Source organism: Periplaneta americana, chromosome 10, assembly GCF_040183065.1.
Source record: "Periplaneta americana isolate PAMFEO1 chromosome 10, P.americana_PAMFEO1_priV1, whole genome shotgun sequence".
NCBI lineage: Eukaryota > Metazoa > Arthropoda > Insecta > Blattodea > Blattidae > Periplaneta > Periplaneta americana.
The window spans coordinates 1,239,475-1,261,604 of NC_091126.1; the positions used below are offsets into that span (position 1 = coordinate 1,239,475).

Below are 22,130 nucleotides of genomic sequence, written 5' to 3' on the forward strand. Positions count from 1 at the left end.
GTAACTAGCACCTAATTTATATCCTTCCGGTGAGAGAGACAATATTTCCTATTGTTTCATATGGTGTTCGGTAATACATAGCACATTCGGATTTAAATGTTCGGAATCTAAGGATGCAAGGAGTTCATCTTATTTCTTATACTTCTTATATTCTGATGGAATACACTGAATGTTGATTGTTTTATGATTTGTTGATTCTGTTTATTATTATTATTATTATTATTATTATTATTATTATTATTATTATTGTTGTTGTTGTTATTTTGACTTTTTTTATTTACTCTAAAAAAGGACAAGCCCTATGACGGATTACAACAGGAATTTTATTGTCACATTTGTCATGGTCACACTGAAGACTGTCAGCAATGAGACGCATTAGCGAGTCCTTGCCTCGAGAATTCAAATGCAGTCCATGAGTAGTGTATTCCTCTCTTACAATGGAGGATGTGTCCATAATATTAATGTGGGCCATGTCCCTCTCCAACTGAGCCAAGTCAATCCGCAGATTTACACTCTCAACCCTCCTATTCATCCACGGCTTGTCATGCCTCTGGAAAAGTTTCACAAAACCCACATTTGTATGGCCACTCTTCTGTGCAATGTTGTGTATATCTCCATCAATTGAATAATTGAGGTTCCTGTCTAGGCTGTTTCCTGCACCCCCCACTATAATTACATGATCTTCTTTATCAAGATCTTTAGTAAGCGCAGATAGATCCCCTACAACATTGGACAGAGAAGCGTTGGGTTTGAAAAAGCTGGTGACAGCATATTTCTCACCCAATGAAGCCTGGAGCCGTTGACTTATTCCTCTGCCATGGCTGCTACCTAACAAAAGTATCTTCTTCCTACGCTTGGGCTCCGATACTGAGTTGGAAGGAGCATCAGATTCAGGTTCTAGAGAATCCAGAACAGAGAATCTGTTGCTCAGTTCCACTTCAGTACTAGAGGTAGCAGTGGCAGTACTAGGGACACTGAAACTCTTCCCTTTACACTTCTGATCAGAGACCACCTTAAACTCTGGTGATTTACTTCTAACTTTAGGCCTTATAGATTTCAAGGCTGCAATTTCCTCATTAGCAAGCTCTAATTGTCTGCGTAAATGGGTGATGGTTTCTGCCTGTTCCTTTACAATATCTAATTGTTTACAATATTTCCATTTCCATTGACTATTTACATTTTTGGCATTAGTATTTGCACAGTCCCAATGAAACCATATATTACATTGCATACAATTAACACCTTGACACACTTTCCTTCGACATGCACCACACTTATCTGACATAATGCACATTTTCACTTCACTTTCACTTCACTAATGTTCTATTACTCACACGTAGCACATACACTTTTAGACTTTACTATACTAAATTAAATTAAGCCTAAACTTTAACAAGACACGAAATTATATTATTTTTATATTTAACCTTACCTCTTAATATTTCACTTCACTTCACTTCTTCACTTCACTTCACTTGTATTATTCACACGGCACTAGCACATATACTTCTAAGCTTTACTATACTAACCTAAATTAGGCCTAGACTATAATAAGACACAAGATTATTCTTACATTTAACTTCAACTCTTACCTAATATATTTTGCTCTTTACAAGTATTTACACAACAGTTCAAGATTACAAAATATAAATATGTACAGCAAAAATAAAATTAATTCACTTAATATCGACATGGCCAGGAAGACATCTGATCGTGCAGGCATAGGCCTATTTTCATCCTTCTCCAAAGTGCACACCAGTGCAAAATGTTATCAGTTGTCTGTGTATTTCTGGTGTAGGTCTCTTTTTACGTCCTTGATTGTTTACCTTTAATGGAAGATTGAAATATATCGTGTAACATGAAAGTCATTCACCAAAGTGCAAAAACAATATCAATTTTGAAATGACAAATGTAGACATGCAGAAAACACAGCAAGGAACATTGTAAGGACCACGACAAGGACAAAGATCAGGACCATGGTTACATACAAGAAACACGACAAGGATTATGCCACGACATAGACCACCATAAGGATTAAAAGGACCAGGACCACGAAAAGGACTATTAGATAAGGACCAAAATCAGGACCATGATAATATACTACGACAAACACCATGACAAGGATTACGATAAATACCACGACACGGACCATGATAAGGACTTCGAAATTTACCAAGATAAGGACTATGACAAAGACAACAAATATTTATTAAGGACCATGACAAAAGCAGCAAGGAGGACGATAAGGGCTATTACAATGCCAACAATGGCCACAATAAAGACAACAAAGATCACGATAATGGACATGTCAAAGACAAGGACCACAACAAAAATAATGAGGCTCACGATAAGGACCATGACAAGGAAAACAAGAACCAATATAAGAAACGCAATATGGATAAAGACAAGGGCCATTGTAATAATTACGAATTAGACCACGATAAGGACAAGGTTCATGATAAGAGTTACGACATGAACCATGATAAGGACCATGACAAAGACAACAAGGATCATTACAAGATCTACGGCAACGATCACTATAAGGACCATGATATGGACCATGGAATAATCACCATAAGGACTTCGTCAAAGACAAGGACGATGTTTAAGACCCATGACAACAACAAAACACAGACAAGGACCACGATAATAATTACATGTGTCACGACAAACACTATGATAAGTGTCTCGATAAAGACCATGACAAACACTACGATAAGGTTCATAAAGACCAAGACAGTGATAAGGACTATGTGAAGGAGAATACGGACCACTATAAGAATTGCGATAAGGATAAAGATGAGGACGACAATAAGGATCACGACACTGTCCACGACACGCAACACAAGGTTCAGAATGATAAGAACCATAACATGAACCACTTTAAGGACCGCGACACTGACTACAATAAGGATCACGACAAGGACTATGATAAGGACCAAGACCATGACGAAAACAAGGAGTAAGATAAGGGCTATTACAATGACAACAAAGATCACGACAAAGACAACAATGATCATGATAAAAAAATATGACAAAAAGAATGAGGATCATGATAAGGACTATGCCAGAGACAACAAGAACCAATGTAAGAAGCGTCACATGGACGAAGACAAGAACCACGATAATAATCGCGACATGGACCACGATAAAAACCATGACAAAACAGAAAGAATGATAAGGGTCATTACAATGACAACTAGGACCACGATAAAGAAATATGACAGGGGCAACAATTATCACGTTAAGGACCCCATGCTAGAGACAATTAGGACCAATATAAGGACGCGAAATGGACAAATACAGAGACAACTACAAGAATCACGACATGGACCACGATAAGGACCAAAGCCACGATAGGGACCATGACAAAAACCATCGAAAAAGACTATTACGATGGAAACAAGCACTGTGATAAGGATCCCAACAAAGCAGAGAATAACCACAACAAAGACAATAATGCCCACGATAAAGACCATGGCAGAGACATCAAGGACCACTATAAGGACCTCGATAAGAACAAGGACCAAGATAAATATCATGATATGGACCATGACATGCACCACGATCGCAATAAGACACCATGGCTTGGACAAAAATAATGACCATGACAAGTATTACGACAAAGAAACAACGACCATTATAGGACCACGAAACGGACGAACACAAAGACAAGAATAACGACCACAGTAAGGATCAGGAAATGCAAAACCAGGTGGCCTGGGTTCGAATCCTGTTCGGGGCAAGTTACCTGGTTGAGGTTTTTTCCACGGTTTTCCCTCAACCCAATATGAGCAAATGCTTGGTAACTTTCGGTGCTGGACTCCAGACTCATTTCACTGGCATTATCACCTTCATTTCATTCAGATGCTAAATAACCTGAGATGTTGATACAGCATCGTAGAATAAACCAATAAAATAAAAAATAAATAAAAAAAAAGGACATGCATTGCGATACAGATAACAATCAGGACTACGACATGGATACAACAAGGACCATGACAAGCATTACGACAAGCACCAAGGCCATGATTAGAACAATGACTAAGACAACAAGGACCATGATTAGGATTACAATAAAGGCAACACGATGACGATAAGAATCACGAGAAAAACGACAAGGACTACGATAATGATGACGACATGGACAATGGAAAGCACCACGACAAGGATTACAATAATGACTACTATATTGTTCACAACTAGGAATACGAAAGAACCACGATTAGGACCAAAACTACGATAAGTACCATAACAAATAAAAGAAGAATTGTTACAAGGACCACAACAGGGACAAGGACTAGAAGAAGGATCACGAAGAAGACAGTCACTTACAGCCACGATTTCAGAACATAGCTTGGGTCACAAAATATCATTGCTTCTCTGTACCGGATGACAAATGCCTGCTGTGGGATCTAAATTCTGGACTCTTGCTAATGTCACTGTCTTGTCTCAGTAGCTAATACGAGTACAGCAGCGTTTCAGTTCCGCTGTATAACCGAAACATATCCTATTTTTTTAACAATTTATAGTATATAGTAGATAAATATTATTGACAATTTAAACATTCAAGAGTTTGCAATTTGTTATTTAACAGATGCATTTAATAATTAGTATTAATATATCTAATTAGGCAATAACTGCAACAGTACTTTTTCATTCAATCATAACATAAATAAAATTGAATGCACATTAAATTAAACACTATTGCAAACACGTAGATAAAATAGTTCAAATCAACTGAAGGGGTGAGAATGAAATAGTCCAAAGCCACACTTTTAACAAAAATTGTTTTGTGCGAGTACATTTCTTACACATATGAGAAAGCTACTAAAAAAAATATTGTAATAATTACTCAACAAATGGCATAGGCCTAAGGACTCTAAACCTTTGGAAAAAAGTTTGTCTGTGTGGCTTAGGAATATTTTTTAATTTCATTCTAATTGTTAGTCTTATATATAAATAAATGATGTAAATGCATTCATTAGATTAACGTTTATAATATTATAATTTGTAATTTCGTATTGTTTGCGATCATTAACACTTAATCTCAGGACTTTGTAAAACTCTATTTAGACAAAAGAAGAATCGTTGTGTAGACTAAGAGTCAAATTTGCATTCTTCTACACAACACGCAGAAGTCTTAATGTCTGAGCTATTGAAACGACTGTGCGGAGTGTCGATCTAGTCATGAAGGTCCAATGTCGATTTAACTACATGATTTATGTATATATTATGTACATCATATTACCATATTTTTTGCAGTTTTTGAAGTGAATTTCGAAACGATGCTAGTAACAAACAAAATAGCCTGAATTTAAGTAACTCAATGTTGGTTATCTTGTGTATCAGTGTTCTGGTCTCCGATCATGTGCAGTGTCTTATATCTGAGACTTAGGATTATTCAATTGTCTCATTCTCTTCTAGGGAAGGGTACATACAGTAAGTGCAGATTTATCCGAACACGACATATTTTTACATTTTCTGTCATTGTTGGCCTCACAGCTGTTCATACCGCTTTAATTGACATCTGTAGTACGTGTAATTCCATTGTTGAAGGTCTATCATTATTTTTTTTATAATATGTGACATTTTGCCTGTCGTTTTGTACTTATAAGCATTTCAGTTGTGTTGAAGACTTAATACTGCAATCCTGTGTACATTCTGTCGTCTTCACAAATGGATACAACTCCACGAAAACGGTCTAAAATTATAACATTAGCAGAGCATTCTTCTATGACACAGAGGCAAATTGCTGCAGAATGTCACATCGGTTTGGCTACTGTTAATTCAATCATAAAACAATACAGGGAGACTGGATCCATCACACCCCAGAAAAAAGGAAACTGTGGCCGGAAAAGGAAGACTTTACCTGCAGATGATCGTTTAATTGTCAGGAAAAGTAAATTAAATCCTAGACTAACTGCTGTCGACTTAACCCGCGAGTTAATGGCTACCACTGGGGCGAATATTCACGTCACAACAGTGCGGCGTAGGCTTTTGGAAGCTGGACGAATGGCTCGTAAGCCTATTAAGAAGCAACTGCTAACCCCTGTTATGTGCAAAAAACGCTTAATGTGGGCAAAATTACATCAACACTGGACAGTGAATGACTGAAAGAATGTACTTATTTCCGATGAGTCTCATTTCGAGGTCCACGGCCACCGTGTTTCTTACGTACGGAAATCCGAAAAAGTAACAGCAGCTCATCTCCAACAAGCACCCAAATACCCTCCTAAAGTAATGTTTTGGGGTTGTTTTACACATGAAGGGCCTGGAGAATTAATACCTATCAAGGGAATGATGAATTCTGACAAATATATTCACTTATTGGAAACCACCCGACATCAACCCCATTGAGAACTTATGGTCAATTTGCAAAAGAAGAATGCAAAAAATGGATTGTTCTACAAAGGAGAAGATGATTTCTGTCCTCATTGGTGTATGGTTTCGCGATGAAATGAAGAATATTTGTTGGAAATTAGTGGAATCCATGCCAAATCGTCTCAGAGCTGTTATTAGAAACAAGGGAGGCCACATAGATTACTGAGGTATGTCTTAGATCCTTTTTTTTTTATCCCGTTTGAGTGTTTTTGCATAAATAATTACGTTGTTCGGATTAATTTGCACGCTACTGTATTTCATGGTAACATTTTCCCATTGTTTAAAGAAATTTTTTAAGTTTTTATCTCGCCATGACACAGTACTTTTGCTGAGATTAGATACACTTTCATCCAGCATTAGATCTTTTGTGTATATTTAACATGGATGCATGTTATATTCACCAGAAAACTTTGTGAGCATGTGCTTGAGCTCGCAATTTTTTCTCAAAATTGGGATGCTTGTTATATTCGATGGCATGTTATAATCAAACAAATGTATACAATATGTCATCAATCATTACATCCTTCACTGGAGTGAAATTTTGAAGATGAATTTAACATAAAGAGACCCTGAAGCAACACTCACTATTCTACTTTATACAGTTGAACCATGCTAATTTGGACTTCATTAATTTGGAATTCATGGTAATTCGGACAGCTATTTTTTTACACAACTGAAATGTGTGAGGGTGTAACATAAAGAACAACACAGACAACACCTGTCTGAAAATCCCAAAGCTAGTAACTCTATATGCAATAATTTACCTGGATTAAAGAACATGTTTTGTGTTCCATGTGTGTATGTTTAGTCGGTAGTCTGAAGATTGGTTGGAACCTCATCAGTGACACCAATAAGGTGTCACTCATGAGGCAAGTAATCCAAGAAGTAATGGGGTAGGGTTGAAAGTTTCTTTCCCCATACTTTTCATACATTGCTGACTAGTAACAGTTCACTAGTCAGACTTGAGTTACATGCAACAATTGTTCTTTTTCTGACACATATCATGTGAGATGTACTGCCTGATAATACATGTATCAGACAGGACCTCAGTCAGAGATCATTGTGTTCTTTTATGTCTGTAAAATAGAATGATTATACACTAAGTTAGTAATTCAACAACTATACAACATCATTACATCATTATATTTTTTTCAAATATCTAAATAACTCAATTCCAGTATTAACTAATTCAGACTGGATTTTCCCCCAATTAGTCCGAACTAGTGTGGTTGTACTGTAATTCTATAATTCACCAGCACAGCGAATGGTACTATCATACGATTTCTTCTTCAGCAGAAATGTCTCAACTAGAAATATTCATTGTATGGATGTTTGTGTATGTAGGCCTATTTATTCTCACTGCAAATGGGTATATACCCGGTGGCAGTGGTACCTAATTACACTCAATAATGACAATTAATAATAAACACAATTGATAATAAATTAATAATAATAATAATAATAACAATAACAATAATAATAATAACAACAGGGAGCATCCTAAATTAAATCACTTAAAATAACACAATCACTTAAAATAACATTTAAAGTAAATCTAACTTGTATCTTAACCCTAAGTTCGAGCTAAAACCCACGAGTATGATATGTTCATACATGCACAAGTACCTTTCAGCACTACACTCATTTTGCTGACAACTCACTCACTGCACTGGAACTACGACACATTTCACTGATTGTGCGATACTATACATCACCATACTGATAGCGAACAGAATTTTCAAAAAGTGTAGTAATGTGCACTCAACAAACACTGCACTCATCAAATAACACATCATATGCTTTCTGCTGTCTGTGCACTCCATCCCCACCACTCGGGAATTTTGGCCTGCTGTAATAGGAGTATTTTAACATTTTTAATTAAATGCATAAACACACGTAACTGCTATACATAATTATAGCCACTAAGAATTCAATTTCAGTACTGATACATATGTGGAAATCTCTCACTTAATATTGTACACACTGAAATTTAACACACACATTTTTCAAGTACTTGTCAGAAGAATGTATCTTTTTAAGGATCTGTTCATTCCCATACAGGTTCACACTAAGTTCTTCACATGAGAAATGAAAATTTGTTTTCACTTGTAACAAAGCATTAACTGTTTCAACTTTCATTCTTGACTTTTCATCAGTCCGGATTGAGTTCATGGTGAAGAAAAGTCTTTCAACTGTTGAATTACTGCCTGGAAGGCACATGATTAATGACACTGTTTTGAGAAGATTTTGAAATGGAATGGATTTTTTTTAATGTTGAAAAACATGATACCACTTTTCACCTGTTGGTTTGTCACAAAATCCTCATTCTTTGAACTACTTAAAAATGGACGCTGAGGCATTTCTAACACTTCCGTGCAATGCGAATGAAGGCAAAGATGCTATGTTCTTCTCAAAGTATGCAGAATATCTCATACTGTGCTCTCTGGTTCTTCTGTCTCTTACTGAGAACCATTCAGAAATGTGCATGAATCGCAGCAGTTTCATCACGATACTAAATATACTTGCGTGTAAAATGTTATTGAAACAAAATCAAAAGCTTCTGGCGACAAAATTAATTTCTGGGAACAAAAACAGGGACACTTGCTCCCCGGGGACTGTCCCCGGATATCAGGGACGTCTGGTCAGCCTATACTGTAATTAAACTGAATGCCTGCCAGCACTGCTACAGCTGACTGGTGAGTCATGCAATGGTTTGTTCCCCAACATCTCCTGCATAGTGCAGCCACTTTTCGCTGCCTCTCTCTGTAGACGTCGTTAAAATGATTTGCAATTGATTATTTAATTTTAATATAAGTAATATTTTCTTTCTTTGAATATCGATTAGTTTCATTTTTAATAATATCCCAAACCGTTTTAATATTGTTATATGAATTTTGTATTTCTTCATTCAGATACATTCTATTTGCATCTTTTATAACTTTTGACAAAATATTACATTAATTCATATGGTAGTTAAGAACATGAGTATCATCACTATTCCGACTCATTAAATATATATTTCTTTTTGTAATACATGATATTTCAATTCCCCCAATTAATTTGAATTAGTGTCGCAATGTATTTCTACAATTCAGGCTGGAATTTCCCCCAGTTATCCCAAACTAGTGTGGTTGTACTGTATTTCTATAATTCAGATTGAAATTTCCCCAACTAGTCCGAACTAGTGTGGTTGTACTGTATTTCTATAATTCAGGCTTGATTTTTCCCCAATTAGTCCGAACTAGTGCGGTTGTACTGTATTTCTATAATTCAGATTGAAATTTCCCCAACTAGTCCGAACTAGTGTGGTTGTACTGTATTTCTATAATTCAGATTGAAATTTCCCCAACTAGTCCGAACTAGTGTGGTTATACTGTATTTCTATAATTCAGGCTTGATTTTTCCCCAATTAGTCCGAACTAGTGTGGTTGTACTGTATTTCTATAATTCAGATTGAAATTTCCCCAACTAGTCCGAACTAGTGTGGTTGTACTGTATTTCTATAATTCATGCTTGATTTTTCCCCAATTAGTCTGAACTAGTGTGGTTGTACTGTATTTCTATAATTCAGGCTTGATTTTTCCCCACTTAGTCCGAACTAGTGTGGTTGTACTGTATTTCTATAATTCACATTGAAATTTCTCCAACTAATCCGAACTAGTGTGGTTGTACTGTATTTCTATAATTCAGATTGAAATTTCCACAACTAATCCGAACTAGTGTGGTTGTACTGTATTTCTATAATTCAGACTTGATTTTTCCCCAATTAGTCCGAACTAGTGTGGTTGTACTGTATTTCTATAATTCAGATTAAAATTTCCCCAACTAGTCCGAACTAGTGTGGTTGTACTGTATTTCTATAATTCAGGCTTGATTTTTCCCCAATTAGTCCGAACTAGTGTGGTTGTACTGTATTTCTATAATTCAGATTGAAATTTTCCCAACTAATCCGAACTAGTGTGGTTGTACTGTATTTCTATAATTCAGATTGAAATTTCCCCAACTAGTCCGAACTAGTGTGGTTGTACTGTATTTCTATAATTCAGGCTTGATTTTTCCCCAATTAGTCCGAACTAGTGTGGTTGTACTGTATTTCTATAATTCAGGCTTGATTTTTCCCCAATTAGTCCGAACTAGTGTGGTTGTACTGTATTTCTATAATTCAGACTTGATTTTTCCCCAGTTAGTCCGAACTAGTGTGGTTGTACTGTATTTCTATAATTCAGGCTTGATTTTTCCCCAATTAGTCCGAAATAGTGTGGTTGTACTGTATTTCTATAATTCAGATTGAAATTCCCCCAATTAGTCCGAACTAGTGTGGTTGTACTGTATTTCTATAATTCAGATTGAAATTTCTCCAACTAATCAGAACTGGTGTGGTTGTACTGTATTTCTATAATTCAGGCTTGATTTTTCCCCAATTAGTTCGAACTAGTGTGGTTGTACTGTATTTCTATAATTCAGATTGAAATTTCCCCAACTAGTCCGAACTAGTGTGGTTGTACTGTATTTCTATAATTCAGGCTTGATTTTTCCCCAATTAGTCCGAACTAGTGTGGTTGTACTGTATTTCTATAATTCAGGCTTGATTTTTCCCCAATTAGTCCGAACTAGTGTGGTTGTACTGTATTTCTATAATTCAGACTTGATTTTTCCCCAGTTAGTCCGAACTAGTGTGGTTGTACTGTATTTCTATAATTCAGGCTTGATTTTTCCCCAATTAGTCCGAACTAGTGTGGTTGTACTTTATTTCTATAATTCAGATTGAAATTTCCCCAACTAATCCGAACTCGTGTGGTTGTACTGTATTTCTATAATTCAGACTTGATTTTTCCCCAATTAGTCCGAACTAGTGTGGTTGTACTGTACCCAGTCTTGCCATAAATACTGTTACAAACTAATTAATTGAAAACTCGGAAACGGTTTGAAATATTTTAATGATCTTTTAGTATGTTGTACTTACATGTTTTTGACGCACATAGCACTAATCAGTTTTCAAAATGACCACCTTTTGCACTCACACAGGCTCTAAGTCTTTCTGGCCATTCATCTATTGCAGCACGCATAGTCTCCATTGGGAAATCCACCACTGCTGCCAACAACGAACGCTTCAAACTTTCAATTGTGGGGTGCCTCTTCTTACAGACGATGCCCTCAAGGACTGACCACAGTTTGTAGTCCAGGGGATTGAGGTCCGGGCTGCTAGACGGCCAGTCTGCGGTAGAAATGAAGTCAGGCACATGTCGCTCAAGCCACTCTTGCGTTGACCTCGCCTTATGGGCTGGAGCAGAATCCTGCTGGAAACTCCAATTTTGATTCCGGAACAATGTCTGGTTTAAGTCTTTTACAATAGGCTCCAATACCGTGTTTTCATACACTTTTGCGCTGGTTTTAACCCCCTTTTCACAAAAATGCAACTGGGTGGCTCCAGAATAACTCACCCCCACCAAACCATAACTGAGGAGGGATGATGGCCCCTCTGAACTTTCGGAGCTTTTTCACGGGCTTCCCGAGAGCAAGATGCATACACCCTATCATTTTGGCAGTTGAAACTCTCTTCAATGGTGAAAATTTTCTCATCGGTGAAGAGAATTCTTCGGTGTCCATTGTTGACGTAACGCTGCAGCAGGCGTCTGCATTTCAGCACCCTCAGCTTCTTCAACCGAGCATCGAGGTAATGTCCGGTACTTCGGCGATAACCTCTAAGTCCAAGGTCCTCACTAAGCAACCTGGACATTGATCTTTGCGACATGTTGAGCTCCCGCGCCATGACTGAATGCTTCCGGACAGGATTTCGGCGTATCCGAGCCGCCACTGCCTTCTGCGCCGCTGCGGTCCGTACAGTTCGAGGCCGACCCTCCCTTAGGCGATCCTTAACAGACCCGGTTTCAGTGAATCCCTGGATGATCCGGTGAACAAACATTCGACTAATCTTTAGTCTTTTTAAGGTCTGGAAAATTTCACTAGCAGATTTTCCAACCTTATGCAACGCTATTACAGCGACACGATTTTCGTAGTCTCCCCATTCCATGCTTAAAACTGCTGGTATGTGCTTCTTCTGTCACTGACGAACTTACAATGAACCAGGGTGGCAGTTAACGCAAGGGTGGTTTATTACCCCTAAAACTGGTTGTACAGTGTGAGTCAGAAGTTTGTAACAGTATTTATGGCAAGACTGGGTATTTCTATAATTCAGACATGATTTTTCCCCAGTTCGTCCGAACTAGTGTGGTTGTACTTTATTTCTGTAATTGAGACTTGATTTTCCCCCAATTAGTCCGAACTAGTGTGGTTGTACTGTATTTCTATAATTCAGATTGAAATTTCCCCAACTAATCCGAACTAGTGTGGTTGTACTGTATTTCTATAATTCAGATTGAAATTTCCCTAACTAGTCCGAACTAGTGTGGTTGTACTGTATTTCTATAATTCAGATTGAAATTTCCCCAACTAATCCGAACTAGTGTGGTTGTACTGTATTTCTATAATTCAGATTGAAATTTCCCTAACTAGTCCGAACTAGTGTGGTTGTACTGTATTTCTATAATTCAGATTGAAATTTCCCCAACTAGTCCGAACTAGTGTGGTTGTACTGTATTTCTATAATTCAGGCTTGATTTTTCCGCAATTAGTCCGAACTAGTGTGATTGTACTGTATTTCTATAATTCAGATTGAAATTTCCCCAACTAGTCCGAACTAGTGTGGTTCTACTGTATTTCTATAATTCAGGCTTGATTTTTCCCCAATTAGTCTGAACTAGTGTGGTTGTACTGTATTTCTATAATTCAGATTGAAATTTCTCCAACTAGTCCGAACTAGTGTGGTTGTACTGTATTTCTATAATTCAGGCTTGATTTTTCCCCAATTAGTCCGAACTAGTGTGGTTGTACTGTATTTCTATAATTCAGGCTTGATTTTTCCCCAACTAGTCCGAACTAGTGTGGTTGTACTGTATTTCTATAATTCAGGCTTGATTTTTCCCCAATTAGTCCGAACTAGTGTGGTTGTACTGTATTTCTATAATTCAGGCTTGATTTTTCCCCAATTAGTCCGAACTAGTGTGGTTGTACTGTATTTCTATAATTCAGATTGAAATTTCCCCAACTAATCCGAACTAGTGTGGTTGTACTGTATTTCTATAATTCAGATTGAAATTTCCCTAACTAGTCCGAACTAGTGTGGTTGTACTGTATTTCTATAATTCAGATTGAAATTTCCCCAACTAGTCCGAACTAGTGTGGTTGTACTGTATTTCTATAATTCAGGCTTGATTTTTCCCCAATTAGTCCGAACTAGTGTGATTGTACTGTATTTCTATAATTCAGATTGAAATTTCCCCAACTAGTCCGAACTAGTGTGGTTGTACTGTATTTCTATAATTCAGGCTTGATTTTTCCCCAATTAGTCTGAACAAGTCTGGTTGTACTGTATTTCTATAATTCAGATTGAAATTTCCCCAACTAGTCCGAACTAGTGTGGTTGTACTGTATTTCTATAATTCAGGCTTGATTTTTCCCCAATTAGTCCGAACTAGTGTGGTTGTACTGTATTTCTATAATTCAGGCTTGATTTTTCCCCAACTAGTCCGAACTAGTGTGGTTGTACTGTATTTCTATAATTCAGGCTTAATTTTTCCCCAATTAGTCCGAACTAGTGTGGTTGTATGGTATTTCTATAATTGAGGCTTGATTTTTCCCCAATTAGTCCGAACTAGTGTGGTTGTACTGTATTTCTATAATTCAGGCTTGATTTTTCCCCAATTAGTCCGAACTCGTGTGGTTGTACTGTATTTCTATAATTCAGATTGAAATTTCCCCAACTAGTCCGAACTAGTGTGGTTGTACTGTATTTCTATAATTCAGGCTTGATTTTTCCCCAATTAGTCCGAACTAGTGTGGTTGTACTGTACTTCTATAATTCAGATTGAAATTTCCCCAACTAATCCGAACTAGTGTGGTTGTACTATATTTCTATAATTCAGACTTGATTTTTCCCCAATTAGTCCGAACTAGTGTGGTTGTACTGTATTTCTATAATTCAGATTGAAATTTCCCCAACTAGTCCGAACTAGTGTGGTTGTACTGTATTTCTATAATTCAGACTTGATTTTTCCCCAGTTAGTCCGAACTAGTGTGGTTGTACTTTATTTCTGTAATTGAGACTTGATTTTCCCCCAATTAGTCCGAACTAGTGTGGTTGTACTGTATTTCTATAATTCAGATTGAAATTTCCCCAACTAATCCGAACTAGTGTGGTTGTACTGTATTTCTATAATTCAGATTGAAATTTCCCTAACTAGTCCGAACTAGTGTGGTTGTACTGTATTTCTATAATTCAGATTGAAATTTCCCCAACTAATCCGAACTAGTGTGGTTGTACTGTATTTCTATAATTCAGATTGAAATTTCCCCAACTAGTCCGAACTAGTGTGGTTGTACTGTATTTCTATTATTCAGGCTTGATTTTTCCCCAATTAGTCCGAACTAGTGTGGTTGTACTGTATTTCTATAATTCAGATTGAAATTTCCCCAACTAATCCGAAGTAGTGTGGTTGTACTGTATTTCTATAATTCAGATTGAAATTTCCCCAACTAATCCGAACTAGTGTGGTTGTACTGTATTTCTATAATTCAGATTGAAATTTCCCCAACTAGTCCGAACTAGTGTGGTTGTACTGTATTTGTATAATTCGGGCTTGATTTTTCCCCAATTAGTCCGAACTAGTGTGGTTGTACTGTATTTCTATAATTCAGATTGAAATTTCTCCAACTAATCCGAACTAGTGTGGTTGTACTGTATTTCTATAATTCAGGCTTGATTTTTCCCCAATTAGTCCGAACTAGTGTGGTTGTACTGTATTTCTATAATTCAGATTGAAATTTCCCCAACTAATCCGAACTAGTGTGGTTGTACTGTATTTCTATAATTCAGACTTGATTTTTCCCCAATTAGTGCGAACTAGTTTGGTTGTACTGTATTTCTATAATTCAGATTAAAATTTCCCCAACTAGTCCGAACTAGTGTGGTTGTACTGTATTTCTATAATTCAGATTGAAATTTCCCCAACTAGTCCGAAGTAGTGTGGTTGTACTGTATTTCTATAATTCAGATTGAAATTTCCCCAACTCATCCGAACTAGTGTGGTTGTACTGTATTTCTATAATTCAGGCTTGATTTTTCCCCAATTAGTCCGAACTAGTGTGGTTCTACTGTATTTCTATAATTCAGATTGAAATTTCCCCAACTAATCCGAACTAGTGTGGTTGTACTGTATTTCTATAATTCAGACTTGATTTTTCCCCAATTAGTCTGAACTAGTTGGTTGTACAGTATTTCTGTCATTTGTAGCACATAGTTTGTTGTTAAAGCTCCGAGAATAGAAATAGTGGAGTCCAAGGCAAAGAATTTGGAAGATATTAAACTGTTTAATATTAATAATAATTCAACTTTCAAAAAATTCTGACTAAATGATATGAGCGCATCAATAAAGTAACTTTCCCACTCATCCCACAGGTAGCAAACCATATGTTGCGTGAAGCGACTGCGTGTACATGATAGGGTAATGTCCTGTCATGGCCATGCTCTAGCGGAACTTCCCGAGTGCTCTCAGTGGCTTCGTTGCATTGGTTGAAGATGGACACTCCTATTCCAGCTCCTGCTGCATGTGAAGTGTTTAAATGCACAGGGCATAGCGGCGATTTAAATTTATCGTCAGCTGTGCCAAGTCTATGGGCCTAACGTCATGAGCAAGCAGATGGTGCATTGCTGCTGGAGGCAATTTTCAGCCGGACGCCAAAATGTGCATGACGAGGAGTGCAGAGGGAGGCCAGCCATCATCACAGATGAACTTGTGGAGCAACACACCATCTGCTTGCTCATGACGTTAGGCCGATAGACCTGGCACAGCTGACGATAAATTTCAATCGGCGCTATGTCCTGTGCATTCAAAAACTTCATCACTGATGGCACTTCACATGCAGCGGGAGATGGAATAGGAGCGTCCATCTTCAACCAATGCAACGAAGCTACTGAGAGCACTCAGGAAGTTCCGCTACTGCATGTGCCATGCCAGGACATTACTCTACCACGTACATGCAGTCGCTTTGCGCAACGTTTGGTTTGCTAGCTGTGGGACGAGTGGGAAAGTTACTTTAGGACGCACCTCGTAATTTCATTGGAGAAGAGTAGACCTATTTACCTTTGTTCCTAAGAATATTCATAACACTGAAATAAAGTAAAATGAGACAGTGGCTAGGCTACTCAAAAACATTATCAAAGATTCAGTTAATCTAATATTGTGGTCAGTAAAAACTTAGCTGTCCTGAAGTGTTTGGTTTCCCACTACTTCATACATGATGTCACATCATTATAGTGTTATAATACAGTAATTGCTTGTACTTATTTTATAGATGGATTTGGCCGAACGGACTGATCTGAGGTGTGACCAAAACGTCAACGATCCTCTGAGTGTGCCAACAGAATGGGTAAATCCTACCACATACATTGAGCTTCAGTCCCTAGATCCATATGCCTGAACTGTAGAGTTTCTGGTACATATTTTGTACCTAGTTTACAACCTTTTTTGGCATAGATTTAAATAGGAATTTTTTTTTTTTTTTAATTACAAGGAGTCACTCACTGTAGTTACTTTGTTCCCATATACTAATCATGAAGAATTCAGTCAGTTGTTGTTTTGAGTAAACAGATGTGATATTGATATTTTTTCTTTCCTCTTTTATCGAATTAATTTTAAATAAGTAGAGTGTATGCTTTGAATCTTGAAGAAAGTGGTAATGGTCGAAAAATGTACAAATATCCCTATAAATGGATGAAAAAAATTAAAAATATATTTGATAATTTATACATAAATTGAAATTAGTAATTATCACTGGTCTTAAGTCAGCGACTTTATTTATTTTATTATTATTGTTGATGTCTACATATTTCTATTTTATTTTCATTTCTGTGAATTGAGAACTAAAATTTACAATACAAGTATGCCTGTAACTACCTCTCTATCATCTCACGATATTTCACGTAATATTTATCTGCTTACAGTTTGTAATGCTATTGTTGTTGCTGAGCACACAAAATTGTAGTACAACATTTTAGTTTCAATGTAACATATTGTATGCTAAATATTCTGAACTATCACACAGGAGTTGAGGAATTCAATGAAAAGAAAAAAACATTTTCCATTTTCTAGTCTTGTAAAAAAAACCCTTGATGGTAAAAGTATTAAGTACAGAAAATAAGCCTAGATTCACCATAATATAATCTTGGCTTGCTACTGAAGATCATTGTAATGACGTCTGTAAAATGAAAATCAATGAACTTGTTATGTATATAAAAATGTGAATATGAAATATTCGCTTAAATTTTACATTAAAGTTTTTTATATTTAAAGATAGTTTGTGGTTATTTATACCTTCCAACTCTTGCGTCATTACGATTACACATAAGAAAACTTCTTCTTCATATATTTTGCAATTCATTCTTCTTCTTCAAAACATATTAATTGAGCTTTTAGTGGCCTGTGCCAGTTCTTTCCTTTTCATTTTATGATAAATGCGAAACACTTTGTAAAGGCTGTAGCCTTATAGCTGAGTGTTAATTCAGAAAGAAACTTGGATATTCCACTGTTTCCTGGAAATTAACATTTTCAACGTTTGGTAATTACATACAGGTTCCACATTCGAGGCAAGTGGGTATGACCATAGAGGACACCTACCGTCTTAGCTCGTTGTGTTTCACTACTCCAAAGATAATACTTCACTATTGCTTATATAAGACAACTAATTGCTGCAGTCAAATGCAGCGCACATGTATCATGAACATATACCTACAGTACCGGTATATTATAATATTGGGTACATTGTCCAAAGACAATTCAAATACAAACAGAAAGAAAGAGCACTGAATACACTAAATACATTAAAAATTAGAAGTGGAATCAAGCGAAAATATGAGCTCATTTTTGGCCCATGAGTTGTAGTTTCCCAATACTGGTCGCTTTCTGTTGTCCTATTTAAAGCCGGAGGCAGAATATGGCCGCTGCTTCTTTTCTCAGTCAATAAGGTGTAGAAAGAACGATGCTAGCCCACTGTTTAGAAGACGTCCTGTTGCATAATTTTTTGAGATTGATGTGTGTAGTGGCTTGACGGACATGTATTGTGATAGTATTGAAATATATTTTTTCATATTTAGTAGGACAATGTTAGTGGCTTTCTTAGCCTATATATCTGCCTGTTCATTGCATATATCTTGCAATGGCCTGGGATCCACTGTAAGAAGACTTGAGGCATCCAGTGAGAGAGTGATCTATGCCAGAGTTGAGTGGAACAGAGATATCTAGAGTTTTGTATTTATTTCAATAACTTTAAAAAATTTCAAGTTAGCATACATTGTTTTATTTTCCATCTTGAAGTTGACATTTTAAAGTATCTACAAAAATTAATTTCAGTGTTCCATTTCAATATTTCTCCACTGCCTTAGGCCCCTTTCTCCTACAATGAAAGAGAATAATGTAACGTTACAATATGCTTAAAATATAAGAAGTCGCATGTCGTTAACTTTTGCTTTACTATATTCTAGTTCTTACACAACCACATGCCAGATCAAGAATCAGTCTGTCTGTCCGTCTGCCTTCCTTCTTGCCTCTCTAGCTCAATATCTAACTCGTATCTGTTTTCATCATTACTGTCACTATGAAGATTTTGTATCTTATGATTAAAATATTTTGATCTGCACTTCAATATGGAACTCATGCTGAAACAAACGTAGAAATCTATCATTTATTCTCAGTACCTTTAGTTGTCTGGATCGTCCTCGACTTCCTCGGCTGCAGTCAAATTATCTGGCTGGAGGGCGTAATACACCGCGTGGTGATTCTGTGATATATAAGGTAGGAGAGACATCAGATCCTTGTGTTTTTTAGCACTTATTTTTCTTCCAGCAGGATACAAACACTCCATATTTGATGGAAGAAATATTTTTCGCAGTGTTTCTTGGGATGGCATTGCCAGATTTTTACCTTTATTAGGTCTTCCAGCTGGTTTGTAGAAAACTTGCACTTCCTCCCATGGGCAGATATCGGAATATTTTGTTTTGTACTGCAGGATACCAGGTTTAGTAGCTTGTATCCTGAGAATTGCAATTTTTCGCAGTGGCATTTTTCTACCCAACGCGTTTTTTTGGTTCCTCACAATAAGTGATGCTGCATTATGGAAATTTTTGAAATCTTCAGTTCCCATTCTTAAAACCTGGAAAGGATTTTTCAATCTCGAATTTTCTACGAGACGAAACCAATCATCTGGTGTAAATACATAATCCGTTTTTCTGATTTTCTTTTCAATTACACCAAAATCACGGTTGGAAGGCAAAAATGTGTGTCCAGGAACTAGATAATAATGTTCTATGCAATCAAACATTCCCATCATCACAAGAGCATAATACATGAAATAGAGAATATTATTTTTGTTCTGTGCAGAACAGCTGTCAGAAAAAAATCGCAACTTGCGCTTCCTTAACGTATTTTCAGGCACACTTAAAATCTTAAATAGGCATGATGCAATCTCAGAAGCACCTCGAGATGCAATATTTTCGGGCCACATACACATGAAGGCATTTTTTTTGTTGCAAACATGAACACCTAAGTTATACACCCAGAGTTGTCTTAAATAGAACACTAAACCTGTTGGTATTTTAGGTGTTGGCAGAGCTTTCTGAAGATCATAAGTTATCAGACAATAATCACAATTTTCCTCTAGGCATTCAGATCGAAACTTAGAAAGAAGACTGTATGCTACTGTTGCCTGTGTTTGATGTAGTCGTATGTCTAAGGGGATAATATCCTCCTCTTTTGCCAACCATGCGTCACACACTTTGCATGTATCTGTGTGAGGCATTTTGAAGCCTATATTGAACCGTATATTAAATATGATTCTGTAAATGTCGTAACTCACACTATTCAGATTTAGAGCCTCTCTCTCTTCCTTGTAAAGCCTATACATCTCAGCAACAGATTTAACAGCCTTAATATACTTTTTCTGTAATTTATTTCTGCAATAATGACTTACACACAGAGGAAATTTCTTAATATGCTCAATCACTGATTTTTCATCGCTATCACTAGTTTTATGTTTATAATTCCCATGCTTACCTCTGCGATCAACAGGGGGTGAAACTTTTGAAGTGTTACAACCTTCCTCCTCATCTTCTGAATCGTTTCCATTAGATTGGTTTATATTTACCTTCCTATCTCCTCTAGCAGTGGAAAGGCGTCTTTTCGAAATTCCGAAAACATCACAAAACCCTTGCTGCATACCCTATTCAACTGTCCATGAGAGTCTTTCACACGGTATATGAACGACACGTGACGTCTACTAGAGTTTTCGTTCTTCCTTTTCTTCAAGTAAATGCCACTACACTCTTGTCGACTTATCAGTCCAAATAAAAAAGCATTTTGCGCATTATAATCCCCAATTTTATAAAATTGACAATATTTCATCCCTCTCATTTTCTGTGAGCACGTGATATTTACACCAATTCACATTAGCTGCCTCTGTTCTGCCGCTGCAATTACACCTAACACCTTCCTGCTTTGCTGGAACAATCTTACGTGTTTTGTCACTAACGTATTCTAATCCTAAATTCCTACACACCTTAGCCCGTTTTCTTTTCCATTTTTCATCATTTCTCACTCGTTTTCTCGATTTCTCACAGCTGCTCGCTTCTAACTCTCCTTCACCGTCCGCCATGATATCAACAACTATCACGTCACCAGTAACAGACGTGGCTATTGGCCTGTCTGAACAGTCGAACAGAAACAGACGCGGCAATTGGCTATTCCATGCAGACGACAGGTTCCGCAAATCTTTTTCCGCCTGGCATAGATCACTCTCTCGCCGTAGAAATGCGACTGAAGTAAATTACGAAAATTAACTTTGCAAAATAAACTGGGAAGGATGTCACAGAAGTTAATAATATTATGTATACAAAGAGAACACTTTGTGTACTTCATGAAAGTACCAATAACACAAAATTGAAAATTTTCGGCATAGATCACTCTCTCACTGGATGCCTCACTTGCTTGTAGAATAACTCTTCTCGGGTTCTCAGCCAGGTGAGTTGGAGATTAGCTTCCAAGCTTTTGACGGCTAGCTCTGCCATCTTCTTCAGGGATGAAGTGATGTGGGACCACGTCTAGCCGGTATATATGCAAAGTAGGGCTTCCCGCTGTGGGCCAATCAGGGGCTAGTTCCTAGTCTCGACTGCCAGGCGCATTCTGGTTGGTGGAAGCGGCAGCCAATCAGGAGCTACTTGCTGGTCCCGACTGTCTGCCATGTGCTTGTGGTCTAAGCGTATTGATGGCAGGTTTCCATGCTGTACTCAGCTGTAGACCCCTGTCCTGTTGAAATTATTGCCATCTAGCTGGATTTCGATTTCCAGCGGTCGGGACTAGAACTAGCTCCTGATTGGCCCGCAGCGGGAAGCCCTACTTTGCATATATACTGGCTAGACGTGGTCCCACATCACTTCATTCCCTGAAGAAGATGGCAGAGCTAGCTGTCGAAAGCTTGGAAGCTAATCTCCAACTCACCTGGCTGAGAACCCGAGAAGAGTTATTCTACATCAAACGCTGGGAAAGCCTCAAGTCATACAAGACTTGCTTGTTTTTGGACTTAATTTGACATTCAATGAAGGAAGGGTCTGCAGAACATACGGGTTGAATAGTGGACTAAAA

At 37.2% G+C, this 22,130-nt stretch overlaps 1 protein-coding gene and 1 long non-coding RNA gene across 7 annotated transcripts in view; one reads left to right on the plus strand and one right to left on the minus strand.

Annotated features, from left to right (window-relative positions):
* Positions 1 to 22,130, plus strand: part of LOC138707368 (zinc finger protein OZF-like) — a 69,182-nt gene that overhangs the window by 29,139 nt on the left and 17,913 nt on the right. For all 6 annotated transcript variants that reach the window (XM_069836676.1, XM_069836678.1, XM_069836675.1 and 3 more), the window contains one exon: positions 16,795 to 16,869. In XM_069836676.1, the coding sequence (XP_069692777.1) occupies positions 16,795 to 16,869 (75 nt within the window). The remainder of the gene's footprint in view (positions 1 to 16,794; positions 16,870 to 22,130) is intronic.
* Positions 18,374 to 21,261, minus strand: LOC138707372 (uncharacterized). Its single transcript, XR_011334203.1, has 2 exons — positions 21,049 to 21,261; positions 18,374 to 18,891 (listed from the first exon to the last, which is right to left on the minus strand). It is a non-coding gene; the product is annotated as an uncharacterized lncRNA (long non-coding RNA).